This window comes from Haliotis rufescens, unplaced genomic scaffold (genome assembly GCF_023055435.1).
Source record: "Haliotis rufescens isolate VD_foot unplaced genomic scaffold, xgHalRufe1.0.p SCAF_2, whole genome shotgun sequence".
Classification (NCBI taxonomy): Eukaryota; Metazoa; Mollusca; class Gastropoda; order Lepetellida; family Haliotidae; genus Haliotis; species Haliotis rufescens.
The window spans coordinates 44,876,390-44,897,513 of NW_025963890.1; the positions used below are offsets into that span (position 1 = coordinate 44,876,390).

The window sequence follows — 21,124 nt, forward strand, 5'->3', positions numbered from 1 at the left end:
CACTTTGTGTGTTTAACGTACACGTACTGTTTAAGCATCCTTGGCTACATCTGTGGTTACAGTGTGAGCCATAATATCCATCAAAACACTCACTTTGGCACTTGCCATCTGAGCCACATCGTGAACATTTCTGGCCTTCTGTGCAAGTCGAATCTGGAAGAGAGGGAAAGTAGCCGTAGAACAAGATTATGTTTTTAATCTGCTTGGTTTTTTGATTTATCAAGATTATCAAAAATATATTACTTTGACAGATATCGTTTCTCTCAATTCACGCTGACGGCAGTCAACATATGGAAAGATAATATGGTATTAATAATAATTGCTCGTTTGCATACTTCATATGATACTTAGTAATTGTAACATTACCTGACGGCATGCATACATGTGCCGACGGAAGACACAGACACACGCCAAGTATAAAGATAAACCCGTGCATTATCACAGATCCCAAGCTGCCAGAATAAAACAAATGCAAATTAATAGTGGTAGTTCGCCGAGGACTGTCGCTGTGGCTGTGACTGTGGCAAGCGACATCAGTGCATATAAGGAAATAAGGAGAGGTGAAACATCAGCGCAGTCGCGGAATAGGAAAGCAACTTTGCCTGTGAAGGAATGATTTCAATAAATAACGCTGGGTGTTTATGTCGCATTTGTCAACTACCAACTTAAGTAAATCTAAATCACACTTCCTTTCACAACCCGGCCACTACTCGATATTATACGTATGTTTCAATCATTTGCTGTCTCTGATTACCATTACAAATACACTTACAACATTCTCACTGCCACGTACCTCATGGTGTACGCGTATACATTGAATTAGTTAATGCTTATTTGTTGGTCATTCGTATGTATTATGTACGTAATTGATATTAATAGCGAAAGATCCCCACTCAGTTTGAACACTGTAAATACATTTGTAAGTTTACTTACGTATTAATTGGTGCGAAAATATATGTCAGAAAATATGTCAGAGTCTGTTATTTTAAATTTACATTTGGTCCCTATGCCTATTAATTATTTATACGGGGCATTTGTTGTATAACATCTTCGTACAGACAACCTGTCCCTTCGTTGTATCTAAGTCACCATGTAATTACGATTGAAATATCGCATTTTGAAGCTTTATGTATTAAGATCACAAAATATGGTTGGTATTTTACAGGTTTTACACAAAGCACGAGAAACACTGTTATATATTTACACATGGTAAGAATCGGCGTTCAATCTCACCACATAATGATGATTAAAAATACTACACGAAATATTTACAAATTTTCGAACATAATCAATTCACCAAAATAAATAAAAAGTTCCTAGATCTATCTGATGACAAACTAACAGAAGGTGACATCCATAAATTATCTTCCTTATTCAGATTTAGGTTCACAATAACAATGACACTGGCAATATAAGTGGCAGCAGACATACGTAACAGGCCCTACAACACTTTCAGAGCACTCACGGATGTCAGGAATTCTGGACACCGGGGTTGTTTTTGAAGCTGGCAGGAATTCGGTGTTTTCAGTTTGGTATCTTGTCCGAAATTGGCAAGAAGATCGTTAAAAACCTCGAATTTCGCTGGTGTTGCTCCTATATAGGTACAGCCATCTTTCTAGTAACTGACCCATCTCAAGTATGCCCCGTGTTTGTCAACAACCAACTGTGGTAAATCTCAATCACATTTCTTTTCACAATCCAGCCACTACTCAATATTGTACGTGTGTTTCAGTCATTTGGAGTCCCTAACAACCACTGCAAATAAACTTACTACATTCTCATAATTCATAATGTACGTGTATAGATTGAATCTCTATGTGCTTATTTGTCATTCGCATGCATTATGTACGTAATCGATAGTAATAGCGAAAGGCCCCCACTCAGTTTGAACACTGTAAATACATTTGTAAGTTTACTTACGTATTAGTTGGTCTGAAAATATATGTCAGAAAATATTATCAGAGTCTGTTATTTTAAATTTACATTTGGTCCCTATGCCTATTAATTATTTATACGGGGCATTTGTTGCATAACATCTTCGTACAGACAACCTGTCCCTTTTTTGTTTCCAAGTCTTCAAGTAATTACGATTAAAATATCGCATTTATTAAAAGACTTATCTACTGATATCACATTATGAAGTTCGTGAACAGTTTACAGGTTGTACACATAGCCCGAGAAACACTTTTACATATTTTGTATTACCAATGACATTAACGTTTTACTGGCGAAAGTCCATTCAGTTAATAAATAACAAATATGTATAATAATTACAGCACGGAAGACTAGTAAGTTGACAGGCTGTGTGGAACTACCTTGTTCAGACTGTTGGATATGTCATTGATGAAAATCAGAAAATATGTCGATGTATTTCGTGTATTTTGTGTGTAAAGTGCTTATCATTTAATCAATATGTATTACAAAAGCGAATCGCATGTTATGCAGTGTTAACCATTCAGGAATATACATATGCACGCCATTGATGTACTCATTATTCAGAAGATGGGAGTGAATTTGAACGTAATCTGTACACTTTAGAGATATTGATTCATATAAACCACAACAGGACAATTTAGGCGCTTCGTTATGTAATAAATTGATGTGAGGAATTGTTGTAAAATAAGGTTGATATCATTGTTAACTGACGTCAGATGTTTTTGGTGTATGGAATGGAGACTGATGAACAAAATAGGGAAGGTAATTATTTAAATCGCTTTGGGGTCTACGAATGGGTCCGAAAACAAGATACATAATCCTTTTTGCCTTTGGTTGTCATACATGGCCCTTAGCGCTGATAATGACTTAGCTTAAAAAGAATTATCTTATCTAACAAACACAATGAGCTTAGTGTACTGAAGGTCATCAAAGCATGGGTCTAATTTATTTTGGCCGGGCATAGGACCGTCAAATGTGACGCATATCGTGGCTATAGTTTGGAATTTGTGTTCTCGGCAACTTTAAGTTCAACAATAACTTTATTTTTCGTATTATTGATTCTCGGTACGATACATTTCAAAAATCAAACATCCGTGTCTGCTTTGTTTCCCAAGGAAAGGAATCCTTCAAATGCCAAGGTTCATGGATATTAACCCTATTAAAGACAATAAAACCGTTTTAGTCCACTTTGTCAAAACAAAAGAACATGTAGACATAATTTTGATGTGGCTGTGCAACATGGAATACATTCCATCAACGAAATTAATTTTTGTATACTTTGAAAAAATAACCTTTGAAGCAGGCAATTTATAGCTTTGATCTGTAACCGAATCAGGGTATTTATCATGAGAATCAAGATATGACAAGAGTAAGTGGAAGCAGTGTACCGATATTAGATCAAGTGTCGATGATGACTCTACCTAGGCTATAACATAACACAATACATCGCGTCATGGACAGGGTTGAATATTTCACTGTTCATTATTTGATGGAAATATTTCAATTGACATTGTCGCACAATTAACAACATGAGTCACAAGAGCCTAGGTGGCTTTCACGACACTGATGCACTGATGCTCACCTGTCTGCTTTGAGTCACATCAATATGTACAGAACTGCCGTCATATAGCTGGAATATTGCTTAGTCTTGCGTTAACAACAAATAAACTTGCAGAAACATATTGTTTCGAAACTGCACGAAACTTGAATATATATTGTAGAACACTTTGGGCCACGTACTATTAAATTAGATCATCTTAGTGATGGATTAACACTGTGTAAGTGGATTGGCATATATGATAACGTTTATATAAGAAAGACCTTCATTATAATCAGAAACAGTAATACTAAAAACATAAATTATCGTGTTCAATTGAGAGCTTCAAGAATACTGTTTTTAATATCTATGTTGTCACCTAATTTCAAAATATCCCAATTACTTCCACATTTTTTTCACTATTATGCATGAAACTGCTGTGGCAGTATTGTCTGAGTGTCTCTCTGCTTCACACTGATATATTTCTCAAATTTTGTCAAAAACTTACGTTTAGTAGCTTGATTCTGAGCATTTTGTCACTAGGGTGGTACCGGGAGGGTGATTGTTGACAAACAAGCTGCCAGTGACGTCACATCTCGTAAAATATCATTAACATATATTTTTATGTAGCTTTTTGTATGTTTGATAAGTTGCGAAATATTAACGCTGCTACCATAATTAATAGCAGTCATGGTATTTCTTTTATCTCCTGTCTTTCGATTAAATGGATATCCACACTGTTTATTTCTGTATTGCGCTATGGCCATGTATATCGTTATGTTTTGCAGCATATTCTTATAATTCAGAGAGCGAAACCTTTTTTTCTGCCAGAACATATCCACCTGGCCTCTGCACTGTAATATCCATATCCTTCTTGTGTTCTATACAATTAATGCATGGTTGTATTAATCATAATTGTACGGGATATAGCTTACAAATGAACTTATCAAAAATATATAATCATCACTCTCGTCAATCTTATCAACCTTTCTAACTGTCTCTGCAGTTCTCCGTGCGGGGACGACCGCTGGAAGGTTTGGGGTTAAATCCCCGGCCGCGTCATACCAAAAGACGTTAAAAATAATACTTGTTGTTACCCTGCCTGTCGCGAGGCACAAAGGGGCTAAAACAAGGACTGGTCGGCTCGGAGTCCGTATAATGTGTTTGAGTGGGGTATTCATGTTAACCTGCAGCATGGTATCTCAGTGTGCTAGGAGTATGAAATCGGCATTAGTCGGGACTAGTACAAGCAGCCAAACACACGCACGCACGCACGCACGCACGCGCACATGCACACACACACACACGTCGCTATGTGAATGCAATAATCTTGAATGCGCCATTAAACTCGATTTCACCTCAGCCCGTGCGGAGACTTTTATTACTGTATAAAATAATGTCCATGTTTTTGCTTCTAATCCTAACATGATTAGACCCGTGGAGATCCGGGGAAGAATAGGTCTTCAGCAACCCATGCTTGCCGTAAAAGGCAACTATGCTTGTCGCGAGGGGACTAACGGGATCGGGTGGTCAGGCTCGCTGACTTGGTTGATGCATGTCATCGATCCCAATTGCGTGGTGCGGTAGATTTCCGTGAAGATCCGGGGTAGAATAGGTCTTCAGCAACCCATGCTTGCCGTAAAAGGCAACTTTGCTTGTCGTAAGAGGCGACTAACGGGATCGAGTGGTCAGGCTTGACTTGGTTGATGCATGTCATCGACCCCAAATGCGTGGATGGATGCGCCTGTTAACAATCACTGGATTGTTTGGCCCAGACTCGATTATTTACAGACCGCCGTCATGTAGCTGGAATATTGCTGAGTGTGGCGTTAAACAACATACAAACTTATTTTTAACATCGTCGTTGAAATGTGTGGTACGATGTCGTATGTTTCGTTGTAATGACATTTCACATGTTTCAGTTGAGTATTTGGAGATGAATTCACTATCGATGTGGAATGAACATCTTAACTTGGACGGTTGGGCTCTATTCCATCTTCCAGTTCGGTAAGGTTTGAACAGAACCTACAAAACATCATCACATTTGCCATCCTTATTTCGAAAGTGTAAATATACCAACTAACCTAGATTACCAACTTAATATCAAGTATGTTGGATTTGGGTCGCGTAAATGAAGTACTTTACATTGCACGCCGATGTGATCTTCTAAAAATTGAGTTCTAAAACGTAAACGAATTAGTTAGTATCTGTATTGCTGTATTTACCTTGAGTCTTTATTTCACTAAGGATCACCCGACTCTCTTACTGTTGCTGTTTTCTGCTGACATCCGTTTCTCCTTCACAGTATCAGTGACCAGTGAAGTTGGAGGTGGACACTGTGGTAGTAACAAGTAGGGACCTGCATGTGACTGGAACTGTCCATCTAACTGTCGTCCTTTACACGACATAGTCCACTGCCAGGTCAATACAGGAGAGTGTCTGGAAGGTTGTAACGTAGGATATCATGGTAGCTACTGTCGCAGAGAGTGCAACTCCAACTGTATCAACAATACCTGCAACCAAGTAGATGGCGAGTGTTCCATTGGGTGCAAGAATGGAACATCGTGTATAGTGACATCACCACCAACAAACAAGTCTGATACAGATATCACGCAAACTCACTGCGGTAAGAGTTGCAAGGAGATTTCCAAGTAGCTAAACGTTCGAACCTTCCCAGCAACATAATACAGCTGCGTGTATTTATCAATGTCGACCGAGGTTATCCTGTGGATTAATGGTTCCGTTTGTTCTGAGTTTCAGATTTCTCTAGCTGCCTCGGTTACAGTGTTTCCTTAACCATCATAGTGACTGTGATTGTATGTGCACTCTCAGGATTGTTTGTATATGCCATATGGTAAGTAAACGCATTCAAACCTGGATATTGGCAATAATTTTAAACTTTGCAAACGTTAGCGAAAACTGTTTGTCACTGGCATATATTTGTCAGTATATGTAAAGGGTGCAATGGTCCAATTACAACAATATGATCAAGTCTTGGTGCAATGTAATCTGGTCTGCGCAAGTTAATGGTCTAACAATTCTTTATAGTAAGCAGTGTTTTATTGTTTATAATTCGTCACGAAAAACATTTAGCTGGAATGCCATATGTTATATGAATATCAATTAAATAATATTCACAGGCGCAGGCACAAAATACGGAAAAATAAGAGGGCTGAAAGGGGTCCTGTAGAGGAATCGGTATGTAACATCACAACTGAGTGTTTTATCCTGTAAATGGATCTTTCACTTAATTGATTTTGCCAGATATTGACGGCGGTACGATCCTCAATAGCCATATGGCTTATCTGTTTTTATTTGATTGACTGATATTAATTCACTTGATGAAAGATATATACAGAAAGGTTAGTTACAAATAATAACTTGTGTTGCACAATTTTAAATTCAAGCTCGCGACTTGAGCCAGAGTTCGTAAAACTAAATATTTGAACAGACGTCAGTCCATAAATCTAAACGCTGAACGTCTATTTTTATTTCTTACAGTTTGAGATGAACAGACTGGATACTGGACACAGCTATCGATGCTTTCAGCAAAAATATTGATGTGAGTGTCATTATTCATAATTGAAATCATGGTTCACTAAAAAATTACACACATTATAAACATCTAATTTCATATACGTTGTCATCATACCTAAACCTCTCCGTATACACAAATATGCAAGTTTCATGCTTTTTTTTGGATGTAGATAAACCATTGTCATTGTCTAGTTTTACTACTCCCCCGTGGAAAGATCACCCGTTTAATTTACAGCTATACTAAACATGCGGACGGGACTGTTTTGGGCATCAGCTGGTTATTCGAAAGGGGGTGTTAGAAGCACTATGCAACTGTACGCTCCAACGTCTACCCTACTCACTATAGACACTTAACTAATTCTCAAAACACCAGCGATACATAGACATATTACGCATGTCGGCATGCATATCAAACTGTAATTGTTGACATATTTTAATTTTTGGGTATCGCCTGTGATTTATTGCATACCTCGCTAACAAATACGAAATGTAGTATGCATGAAGGAATTATAAAGGTTCAGAGATTCACTAATAGTATTATGCCCCAAGAGCATTCATCGCCGCGTCTACCTACGACCTTGAACTCCGTCTTGTAAATTGGGAGAAGCGCCCCTCGGACAAAGTTGACAGTCGTTAGAAATTCCACACTTGACTCAACTGATGCAATCTCGTCGTGAATCCTCTGTGCTCTGTAATTTAACGGATGGTAAATGATGAAGTGTATTGATAACGCGCTGAATTACAAACATCAAATGTATACTGAAAGCGATACAGATGATGTAACGTAACGGAAATGATAGCAGATGAACCATCTGCTAAGTCGAATGTTACCACATAGCCAACGAGAAATGAAGCTCTACTCACCTTAGTTGGAACGAGTTTGAAACAGATTTTTCACAGTGTGTGTGTGTGTGTGTGTGTGTGTGTGTGTGTGTGTGTGTGTGTGTGTGTGTGTGTGTGTGTCGCGTGGATATCCCATTCAGAAAAAGTATACTCCGAGCCAACCAGATCTTGATTTTCGCATTAGTGCCGAGCGCCAAGGATGACGCGACCAGAGATCGAACCACCGCACTCCGGGCAGACGCTCTATTCACCAGGCCAAGTAAACGTCTGTCCAGATGGTTGAAATCCCGTGACATTGACGGCCATGTTAGTACGTTAATGTTCGGAGCACTCAGATGTGGTGAGATGAAATGGGGTTTACATCGCCTTTAAGATTATAGCACTTATATGGCGACGTGAGTGCGTGCGAGCGTGCTTGCGTGCGTGCATACATGCGTGCGTACGTACGTGAATGTGAGTGTATTGTGCTTGAAATTGATCCGGAGAAATGTCGTTTACTATATATGTATAAAGCGACGTGCATGGACTGTGTTAGTGGCTGTTTGTACTAGTCGGGACTAATGCTGGTTTCATAGTGCAAGATCACTGAGATACCATGCCGCAGTTTAACATGGATACCCCACTCAGTATACTTACTCCAAATCGACCAATCCTTGTTTTATCCCCTCTATGCCGATCATGGTAACAACAAGTACCCCCGACCCCTGATGTTTGCAGAGTCGGGACAAAGTAATGTCCCAACCTGTTACGTTGCCCTGGAAATAAGCAAGAGCTGTTCTGCGCCCATAAGAGAGAGCTTCCCACGTCATGATACTTCTTCCACCGAATCTGTCGACTTCATGAACGCAACATCCGACTTCACACTTATTCCGACGCCAATGTACACGCGGATCCGCCCATTTCACGTTTGAAGAAGTAAACGTGATTATCACTAAACCAATTATGTTACGCCAACGTTCTTGAAGCTAAAAATAAAAAAAATAACTGATAATGTGACCGAGACGACAACAGCCGCTTTGAGGTAAAATACAGTTAACGTCGGTCTCCCATGCTCGGATTCCGGGAGCTCATAAACCATGAATATGTTTTAGACTGTAGGTTGCAGTGAGCGACCTGCCAAGGTGGTCAGGGTTCCGTTCCTTAAGTGATCGTAACTTTTAAATAGTCTTCAATAAGAGACAAAATTCAACTGAATTTCATAGTGATTCATAAACACATGCTTATATATAATTAGCCTTTAGCTGAGATTTCTCATGATTTTTGAAGCGATTTTGCTAACACGTGACAAATCCCATGAGCTGCATGGGAAAACTGCCTTTATGGTTCCCATAAAATAAATAATGAATATGTCAAAGTTCCTCTCTATTAACTCTTTCAACAGTTGTGACACTTTATCAGTTAAAAAAGGTCATGCAGACTATATTTTCATGTTGCAGTGCGACATGGAAAACTATTAATCCATGAAGTTAAATTTTGATTTCTTTTTGAAAATGTATATATATTCTTTGCTATTATTTGTATCTGATGATAGTGTTTATTTTCAGCATTTCTGCAAGTATGGATGGATGTCGATTATTTCGTTACGTCGTTTTATGTAAGTATCGGTAACAATATGAGCATAGTAATTAATTGTGGGTTCATATGTGACACGACGAAAGGGCCCCGTCTACCCATCTACAGGGTATGGTTTAAACATAATGTGTGAAGTTTGATTGGTAAACAAGTAAAGACTTATGTTAATGACGCTCTGGAACTGCAGATACACGGTCAAGTATTCGTTACTATCCATGAATATGTATAGCCCTGTCCAGCACTGTACCTGTACCTCAGAAACGGAGATGTTGAAAACATGTCTAGGAAACTTAAAATCAGGGTTGTGTATGGTGAAAATCATTACAATGTGATGAAGTCACACGTTGATCTGCAGTAAACAATCTTGATAAGAACCGGGGCAGAGACCGACATTAAACAATAGAGAAAATTGTCGTGAAGTTATTTATTACATTGTCATTTTTAGTTTTTGAAACGTGATATGTTAACAAAGTCAAAAATCAAAATACATGTTAGCTACAAATTAGCCTTTGTTCCTTTTACGCATCTAAACACAGACTAATCGGAAATTGAAAATAATTGTTCATGTAGAGTATGTTAATAGTTCTTTGAATCATGCAATACAACAAATACTTTGACTTTATTTATGAAGATATGCCTTGTTCATTGTACATATATAATAAAAATGTATCACCTATGCACGGTTAAAAAGAAATGCTTTCAAAGAAGCTTGAGATCCGCAAAACAATTAACAAAATTCTTAAATATAAATACTCAGCTAAAAACAACACCACATTCCACAATGCGAATTAGTTTAAAAATGGTGTAATGTTATGTTTTGTTACATGCACATATGTTATTGCTTAGCATTTTTAAAAGAAGTATATACCCGTGATAGCATGCATCAGAGTCTTAACTGTTTATGAACGCACGTTCTGTGGTGACGTGTACTGATATAATCTACATGTAGCGTTGACGTGTATGTTTAAGTTGTTAAATTGTTTCACGATAACGTTTTTGCTTTCAGGGTCAGTGGTTGTTGGTATACAGAATCGACAATGCCCAGGCGGTTTCTATGGTAGCAGTTGCCAGCATAAGTGTCCAATGACTTGCAAAAACAAGCGATGCACGCTTGACGAAGTTGGTCGTACTTATTGTATTGACGAATGTGTGGATGGATATAGAGGCACCTCATGCAAAATCCCCTGTCTGCGGAATTGTCAGCTGTGTGAACGTGTCAACGGCCGTTGTACTAGCTGTAAGGATACCTTTCATGGTGCAAACTGTACTCTCACATGTGAAGAGTTGTGCAAGGGATTCCGGTGTGACACAGACAAGACATGCTCTAAAACGACGTGTCTTGACGGGCGGTATGGACAGAACTGCAGTGACAAGTGCTACCCCCGGTACCTGACATGTGCCCGATCTACTGGAGGCTGCACTGCCTGTAGAGATGGTTACTATGGGCAGTTCTGTGAGCTGGATTGTCCTCGGTGCGGCTTTACAGACGGTAGTGTTGATCAGACATGTAAAGATGGATGCAACACGATTTCATGTTCAGATATCACAGGCGGCGACTGTGGAAGGAGTAAGTAATATTGCACATTGCAAATATTGTACAGGCGCATCAAGCGGTGTACATTTGTATGTACCTCTCTTGCACTTGAAGTGAAAATGCAAAATGCCAACGTAGAGTATTTTAATGTAATGGTCAAGGTTATGCTGTGTAGTATCCTCTTTCGATAAGCAACACATTCACATACATGTATGTTATTAACCCGTGATTCATATCAAATGAATCAATAGTATAACTCACGTGGTCTTCAAATTCAGTTCGTTGCCAACTAGGTTGTTCTCCCACAAAACAATAGAATTTCCTTATAGTTGATGATATTGGTATTTGATAATGTTTTATTTGACTCCTCAGAAAGTATTGAACAATATTTATCATTGTTAATAATTCATGAAATTAATACAGTGTCAATAATCATCCTGCTGTTATCGCACTTTAAGAATCTTTTGATTTTCAAAAGATGTTCTCTCTGATTAATATATTGTGCAAGTAATCATACCTTGCTTCCCAGGCTTCATGCGCATGAGAGAGACGGAAAAACTTCACTTCCTTCCAACAACAGTCTGTCTTGATGCAGAATATTGGGAAGGCGAGTGGGATTACTCCTGATGTAATAGATGCAGTATACTTTGTATGATTAACAATGATAACTATTGTTTGATAGTTCCCCCGAAATCCAATACAAAACCACTAATGCCAGAATATACCTGAATGATCAGTGGGTTTTTTCATCTAGTAATACCTTGGATATCTAACAGGCTGGATTTAAAATCAAAGTAATACAAGCTTCATGATTTCCATCCAAAGTGGGACTCTAACCATACACTCATTATTTTGTGTGTAACTACTTACTCCAAACCATCATATGTTTTGACAAATAATAGGTGCATCTAATCTCAAAAGGACCTCAAATGGTCCGATTACAAATGTGAGCCAAGGATATATACAAAATATGTGGTAAACTTCCATAGGGCTAAAGTTCGGGCTACAGTCATCACACCATTGGATTCTTTAATACAAACTTGAATACAGGATGCACTTTAAAACAAGTAAACGTGACTCTGGGTGTGCTTGCGTGCACACACACAGAGAATAATCGCTCGAATGGGCACACACAGATTGAGATATATTATTAAGATTGTTTTAATTACAAGAAGGTGGTAATCCTATTACAGTTTGATTTACAAGTGTTCATTTACCACCCATTTCTTCAAGCAAAGCGTTATGAAGAAAATCATACAATTTATTTATTAAATATGCTGAAACAAGGTTATATTCAATTTGTATGCTTCATCACAGTGATTCACTAATACCAACATTAATGCTCATGGCAGACAAATTTAGAAAAATATCTTAACTTGTTCAATACTAGCTTTTTTAAAGTTTCGTGTTTATTCAGATGCATTTCTGAAACTGCGATCAATGCGATTATGTAAAACTAAGTATTATTAAAGACTTTTCCGCTTTCTACCTCATGTTATCCGTACTATTATACTATCATATCAAAGTTATATTTGCAAGCTATAACATTAGAGATACTCGAAATAACAATAACTATATGGAAACGTTATTTCTATTTTGTGAAAGTTTGAGGACAGTTGCTTCTGCAAGATCCTGCATCGGCTTCGGAGAACGTGATATTTTCCTGACATCAATATATAGAAACCAATGATTTAGTAACTGTTATACCAAATTAGCATTTGTCATGCTCAGAAACAGTCATTTGTTCATTCCAGGACGTTTGCAGAGTCAATGTTCGGCTTCTTTTTTTCGCAAAGGCAAATTACAAGCCGGCAACACGATAATTAGATAATAGTTCATTGTTTGGCTCTACTTTAATGAAAGTAAATATTAATTTCTTAATGCCCAGTAGGATTGGTTCTAAATATTAACAAGGTGCCTAAATTCGTAAATTTCTCCACCTCAAGCAATGACGACTAAAAATATATAAAAACCTGCAGAACCCCCCTTCAATATCACCTTTAATGTACTTTGGATCTACTGTTGATATTGACGTGAGCATTGCTACAATGTCGTCGTGTATGTCCTACTATTGTTTGGAAATGAATTTAAAGACACAATCTTTCAACGCTATTTACAATATTGTACAGAGACTACGTTAGTTTGAGTGTAACGTCTGTCGTCTGTCATAATGTCAACTATTAGTTCATTTTGAAGTGCCCGGAATCGTGTCATTCAGAAACAAAAATATTTTTGAAAGATATATATCTTAACAAAAAAACGTTCACTATTTAAACCTGAGAGTTACGTATTTGTTTTAGTGTTCTATGTGTTTTATGTTTCACCAAAAAGACGAACAGTACAATGGAATGAAACTCATCGCAAACGTTCACTCTCTGTGCTAACATTCTACGGTTCGTGATGATAACCAGATGCCTCTATCTCCACATAAATTTGAACTTTATTGGCCGAAATTTAAGAGATTTGGCCGGTATATTTCAAAATAATTTATATATTACTTTTTGACTGGACACAATGCTTTATCTGCTTGTTTTTGTAACTATGTTTTGACATTAGACACTGATTAGACGTGGTACGTTTGATACAATTTCAAGTTTATCGGAAATTTCGGTTAGCGTCAGTTCGAGATTATTGCACTTACATAGTCGCATGCATGTATGCACGCACGCACGCACGCACGCGTGGTTGCGTGCGTTCGTGCGTGCGTGTGTCTGCTTGTACTAATACGGATGAATGCTGGTTTCGTAGTGCTAGCCCCCGGAGATACCATGCGCCAGTTTAACATAGATTCCCCACTGCGACACAGTATACTGATTCCAGTCCTAGTTTTATCCCAGTCATACAAGGCACCAGTAAGGGTAACACGTAGTACCATCTTTTAACGTCTTTCGTAATGGCGTGGCCGGGAATCAAACCGCTAACCTTCCACCTTCCTAGATGATCTATCCACTAGACCACAGGGATGGTTGTAATTACTATGTATGCATTTTTACTATATGTTGAATATGCTTTCTTGTTGTCAACAAATATACAGCAAACCCCTTGCTACTTCTTTGACCGATATACATTTATTAGTGAGAATTGTGTAAATGGCTGATCAGCACTTTACATTTTACTAACCACTCAAGGATTTGCTGCCACTGACAATTACCACAAACAATTACCACAAACAAAATTAGTCCCTTCTACCACACAGCACTTTTTCCATCAAGAAGAAAATGTTTCAACACAGTGAATTCTGTCTAATAATGCTGTCAATGCTACTGTCGAACCCATTCGACAGAGTGTGTCACAAGCCGTGAACACATTCGACAGGTGAATAGCTAACGACACCTCACAATAAAACTCGCACTAACTATACTGAACCAAATTAAAAAGTTCACAATCCTAACATTGTGACCAGTTATCATTGTTGGCCCTTATTGTGTAATGGCCATGTATTGTCTTCAGATAACACCCGTTTTTGTGCAGGTGAATCGATTAAAATCATGTGCACAGCACAATAGTGGCAAAAGTGTTTTTCACGTGCAACTGGTCACGTGGCCATAATACCGCACGTATTTTCAGCCATACTTGTTAGCAGTCATTAACAAAAAAAGAAAAACACAAGAAAACAAAAGTCTTTACGGCCATTTGGTGGCCATACACGCTACTGATCTTGTGTGCCATCAGATTCTCGTGCTTGGGACTCATGATTTAAACTGTTGATGTTATTACCGAATACCGTAGGTGCTTGGAACAAATTATGGTTACCACCGTTAATTATAATCCTTCTTTGGACATTAATGATTTAAAATTACCTTCTCTGATACATTTGTCCGTTGTTGATCATATATAGGATTACTTTTTAAAATGTGAAGTTTTTAATGTGAGGTTTTAAGTGTCATTTATATTACGTATGGTATGCATAAATACTCAGTTTGCAAAATATGAAAACTTTCAGTAGTTTATTTACCTCAAAAAGAAAACATCTCGAGTCAAGAAAGTATTAGCCATATTTCTTGGCACATAACTACCAGAAACGGCCATTGTTGACTTGCATGCAGTCCGATATTTTCTGTAAAATTTTCTCATTTTTCTCATTGATCATAATTTTGTGTTATCTACTGAAAAGAAAACAATCAAGTTCCTTAATTTCTAAAGATTAGCAACTTTCGGGACAATTAATTACAAGCAAAACCAATCTGAAGCATACCATCATCGATTGGATGAAAGTTGTACGATCATGGCAACGGAGGTAAACAAACAACTCCACATGCATCGTGATCCTGTAATACTATTACAATCCTTTTATATATCCAAATTGATTTTCTAGAATTGTGTACACGAATGTATAAATCCTTGTAAAAATATCTCATTTTTATCGAGTTTGCAAAAGTTTTCGTTTGATAAACTTTTGGACCTTCACACGCTGTTGATAAGCGTAGTGACACGTTTGGGCGTGGCCTAACTCGCGATTTGCTCAGTTGAACAAAGTCAACAAACACTAAGAATAATGACAAATATTGGATGATACTCAGAATCTTAACTGGAATACATTCTAGGTAAACCATTCAATAGTAAAATAATGCAGATTACGAAAAATAATCAAAATACTTCCAATTTTATCGGTCATTTCTGAAACCGGAAGCACGTACCCGCATGTCACACACTGAGGCAAAATATGCAAAAGTTAGCTATCATCAATAAAATTTCGAAATAGATGCAAATTCAAACGAAATTACATAATTTACTATTTTTCGTCACCTGTTTACTATATATTGACCTGGGTAGCAGTCTTCACTTCTATGTTTCATAGTTTGTCGTGATTGCCGCGGACGCTTAACATCAAATTTGTAAGTCTGTCTCCGAAACCGTACTGGATTCCACGCTCGACGATTTAAGAAATATTTTCTGAAAACGACGCCAGAGAAGAGCGATATAACATATTGATATGTTACAATAATAACAAAAACATAATATTGTTATTGGTCTGTCATTGCAAGAAGGACAATTTAGTGATTGCATAGGGATAAGGGGTTTTCAGCAGTACATGTATGCGCAAAATATACCAAATAAGGTGACATGGAGTGTGTCTGACAGGATAAAATACATCTGACAAGGGTAATCATGTATACAGGGTCATTTCTTTTCACTCCATCCAGAAGGCTGAGACAGATGGAAAATGGCATGGACCTATACTGACTGGATGTTAAGAAACCTATGAAATAATCAAGGATGTTCGATCCAAGGCTGGTGATGATCTGAATTTATTTTGAATTGTTGTACTTCACATTTACTGATAGACGAAAACCTGTTGACCACAGTTCAGAATGGTTCATTTCCTTTAGAGATATGCATGATCGTCACTGTCACACACCTGAGCATACTGCAACAAACCTGGAAAGTCCTGCCAGACTAATTACATAATATTTCATTGGTGAAAACCGAGAATAAAATACAGGTGTGATATTTTCCTTGTACTTATCTCCAACAGAACATAACTGCAAGAATTGTTGATGTGCCCAAAAGATGAAATTCTCTTATAAATCATATGGCTAATTCACTAGCTTAAGTGCCTCCCTGGTCCATGTGATTAAACAAACAAAAATGTCATGTACTGTTTCAAGAAATTAATGTATCATATTCATGTTACAGTTAGTTTTTAGAATTGTTTTGTTTGGAAACTTACCTCTTAATGCACAAGATTAATGTCCAAATTAGTTTTGTATGTACATGTTAAGGATCTTATCTATTTATTCCCTATTCATCGACTACCAGCATTAAATAATGACATCAAATAGTTTCCTATTCCCATAATTGATGGTCAGGTGAAAGATAATAATTGTTGAATAAAATTATGTTTGAACTAAAGATAATAATAAAATAAGTTTGATCAGTTACACTGTGCTGATGCATTGGCCAATGTATAGTGTCCATACACATGATCATTGTGGTAAAACAAATAACTAAAAATATGAACAGCTGTAAAAAATGAAACATTAACAGATCTATCATCAATACGCAATCATTACGGTCATCATATTTTTGGAATAAATTTAAAAATGCTCTGTGAAATTGTTCAATAATCATGCTAGAATCTATAAAAGGAAAACTATCCCAAATTTATTGTCAAACTAACACTGAAAATATATATGTGGTATTTTATTTTATATATATATATATATATATATATATATATATATATATATATATATATATATCACACAGTTGCGTATATCATATCATATTCAGCAACGCATGAATGTTATTTTGAAACATGTGTTGTCACGCCCATTTTCGCGCACCTGTTATGGAGTGTGATCATTGCTGATCGACGATGACCATAGAATTATTGCGTGGAACACAATTATTAAAGTGAAAACAAAAGTGTACATGCCAGAAAGATGAATCATATCCATTTATATTCAACGTAACTTCAACTGTTGATCCTTAAATATCAACAAAAGTTTAAATATAGTCATCCTTTACCGTTTCCGGCTCATGGGTGCATGCAAGGTCAAACGGATAAAATAATCCGCCAGTTATATCGTCAAAGTGACATTGTTATTTCATATTAATGGAGATTTCTGATACTATGTATTAGTTTGTGTTAATTCTCTATGTGACAGGCAAAATATTTCCAAATTTACTGTTATTGTTTTGTTAGGAAAGATTATCAACAGAACACTACTGAAACATTGCTATCATAATCTATCTCTCTTCATAATAAACGGGAAATGACAAGTGAAACATTCTTCGATTGAGAAGATCGGCAACTTTCGCCAAGGCATATTTATGAAGGCATTGTAACTCTATTGACATTAAAATAGCAATGTGTTATGCTGAGGTCGAGCGAAGCGCGCAGTGTTCGATTATCGTACGTCTGCTAGCATCACGACACGGGATTTGTAATCTGTATATCGTAAATATTCAATCAAAACACTTGAAATAAGGATTGGTTAATATTTATGAGTGATTAATTGTTTCTTTTATAACCTGACACGTTAGATTAACCCCAATGTTCGTATTTCAGCAACTGACATGATGACCTCGAAAATAAATTTACTGAAATGGTTCACAATTTGCAATCGTGCTGTTATTTGCAGATGAAAAAATCGAATTTATACTCAGTTAAAATAAAGATGTCGGAAATCTGATTATTGAAATCAATTTGCACAAATATAACGATGTAAAACGGTTCCTAGCATGAAACGCAAACCACTTTCAATAACGTAGTTCAGGTTAGTTAGAACATTTACAATTTTTACGTTTGCTTTTGTCTTAACCCCTGTATGTCAGGATATTTTTATATGACAATGTGTAATTTTCTATCAGGTATTAATGTGCAAAATAGTGGTTCAAATGTCCCTTGTTTAATGAAGCACCGACCGTTTAACACCACCCACCCTCTTTACAGCGCCTATTGCATAAAACTTATCCAGCAGGCAGCGTAAAAACAATTCATCGGGCTAAAGGTTGACATTGACACTTTGAAGGAGAATGTCTACTTGTATCACTTTTCTAAAGAGCATAAAATACTTGCTACCTGTATAAATAGCACAACTGCATGTGTGTACTGATCCGATCAAATGACCTTGATGCATGATTTCAAGAAGAATCAGCAGATTTGTGATCAGTGAACGCTTCAATAGGATTCATTATAGTTCCAAAATTCACCTAAAATTGTTGCAATGCCAAGATGAAAGTATAGGTTTCTTTCTCAACTCTAGAGTAATGCTGCTGGTGCTTTTTAAAATTTCTTTGACAAGTAACCAAAAGGTTGGTTTCATGACATCTTCCTGTAACAAAATACCACCGGCACCGGCACCGGTAAGTGAGGGAGAGTGGGGAGGACAGGGAGAGGAATATCTAAATAAAATGAAACAATTTTCAGTGAAACTTTTGTTCCAGATATACCGCTGACTGTGTTTGTTCCTGTGGTTCTGCTGCTGGTCATTGCAATCGTTGTGATACTGTGTCTGTGGTGGCGCATACACAAGAAGATCATGTAAGTGGACTTGTTCACTCAACCTTATCTACCAAAGTTCGGGACATGGTTTTGAGTGCAAAGAGATTGAATTGAAAACGTGGTGAATGCATACAATTTAATCAGGCGAGTCGACCATGCAGACAGTGTGGTGAACAATGTTTGTTTTGGCATCAGTGTGGCTGTCTTCACAGCTGCGATTCGATAATGTACTGGAAAGGACAAATAGCTGCAACAATATCTCAATTTGTGTCACCTATGTGTGTTTGGTATTTCGATCATAATGGCAGTGAGACTGTGTTGGTGACTGATAAGGAGGAGTCCTTACCAAGATAGTCTGTACAGAACTAGCATAGGACATAGCTTGACATGTTTTTTAAATGCAATTAGTGAGTGAGTTCAACGTCTCATCGCCATTACTTTAGCCGCATAGAGATCACATTATAGCTTTGTTCGAAACCTCCAACGATTTAAAGGTTCTATCGATTGCATAACATTTTATGTTTTGATGTATGTCCGCAGTAGGAGGAAAAGGGTGATAGAAGAAGAGTTTCAACTACGAAAACCATTTAAACATAATAAAAGGTGAGTCTAATATATAGCAATTGCAAAAAGAGCGCTATCGAGACAATGATGTTCGGTTTTGTAGAGATATTGGAAAAGGAAATGATTTTATAGGCGTAAAAATGTGCTTCTTCAATTACGATATCTATTGGCATGATGGGAAACTGTAAAAAAATGTCATAAACGTGAGTATATATACTTCATGTTTACATACTAGTAGACGATCATTCCTCTGAACCATAACAAATCACTTTAAAATGAAATTGATGTTTTCTCAGAATCAAGCATGGTAATCACATGCACACATTGTCATGATGAACCATAATGCCCCTGAAATTGCACATGTATCCCGGTCATTAATTGCATGCATAAAATCCCATGAGTACAAAATTCGTCACACATTCACAGTACACTTGGGGCTGAATCATTTAAAAGACGTTGAAGTGTTTAAAATGTGAAATGCATTTGCACTAACGGTGCAATTAGAAGACTTGAAGCTGGAATTGTTAAAAACCTTGCTAGGCCTTTTGGGGTTCACCATAACACCATACAGTCCCTCTGGAGTCAAAATTAACAGACTGGCAACACCATGACCAATGTACCTCCAAGAGTAACGTCACGTCGGCAAGATAATAATTTATTGGTCCAGATCTTGAATACATCTGACAAGCCTTCCTTAACCATCTTTGTCCCTGCTAATGGTGGTCATACCAGGTACTGACTAGTAAACGGATAATTAATCCCATAGTAGATCTGTCAAGCAATAAAAACTTCTCATGGTTATGTATTATTGCATTACACATGTCCTTCTCGTGACGGCTTTTTCTATTATGTCTAAGGTTGAAATTTATTCGTTTTGTTTGATAACACTGGTGGACAGAAATATGGTAACCTCGGTAACCAAATTGTAATAATGGAACGCAGGCACTGGAATTTATATCTGGGATGTGAGCAATGCAGAACTTACTTCAAAGGAAGATTTCATTGTTTTTTCTCCTGTTGAGACAGGCTATGACACAACTTTAGAGTGAGTTCAAATTTACTTTCAGCGTGTTTGTTTGTTTTCCATGTTTAATTTGAACAATATTTGAAAATTTAAGGTGTAAAAAGGTGTGTGAAAGTATTCTAATCCTTATTATAGGAGGTACTCTATCATCTCGTGTCATCCCCATCATAGAGAGCAAAAAAACCCATCCAACTCAATGGAGTGAAGTTTCAAAAAACACATAAAGAAGCCGATCAGTAATGTCAAAAGAGATTTATCAATTTTATAGATTACGGAAATAATTTTGCAATTCAACTTTATTTGTAGATTAATATAATGATTAACTATTGCCAAAATAACTGACATGAATGTGGGCCAAAAGAAATACAGGGGGAGCTCAGCGATTCTACAACGTTAATACACTGGTAGAATCAACTCTCTGGGCTATATACAAAGGGAAACCACTAAGGGAAACCACTACCATCTAGAGTATAAACTTAGATTAGCTGCCCTTGAGTTATCCAAAAGTTAACGGATGTTACTACTCGCTTGCAGACAACTTAGGTTTTCATCCTTCCCTGGATTAGCGAAATAGTATATTGTTTCACACTTCTTTCAGCATTGAGTCGGGTGGGAAAATTCTTATAG

General features: G+C 37.1%; 2 protein-coding genes across 2 annotated transcripts in view; both read left to right on the plus strand.

The window, feature by feature from the left end:
- Positions 1-21,124, plus strand: part of LOC124127176 (scavenger receptor class F member 1-like) — a 408,153-nt gene that overhangs the window by 125,042 nt on the left and 261,987 nt on the right. The gene's annotated exons all lie outside the window — the stretch shown is intronic.
- Positions 9,401-19,089, plus strand: LOC124139977 (multiple epidermal growth factor-like domains protein 10). The gene is made up of 3 exons (XM_048400045.1): positions 9,401-9,446; positions 10,431-10,991; positions 18,852-19,089. The coding sequence occupies exons 1-3, from the start codon at positions 9,410-9,412 to the stop codon at positions 18,950-18,952; spliced, it is 699 nt and encodes a 232-aa protein (XP_048256002.1). The 5' UTR covers positions 9,401-9,409; the 3' UTR covers positions 18,953-19,089.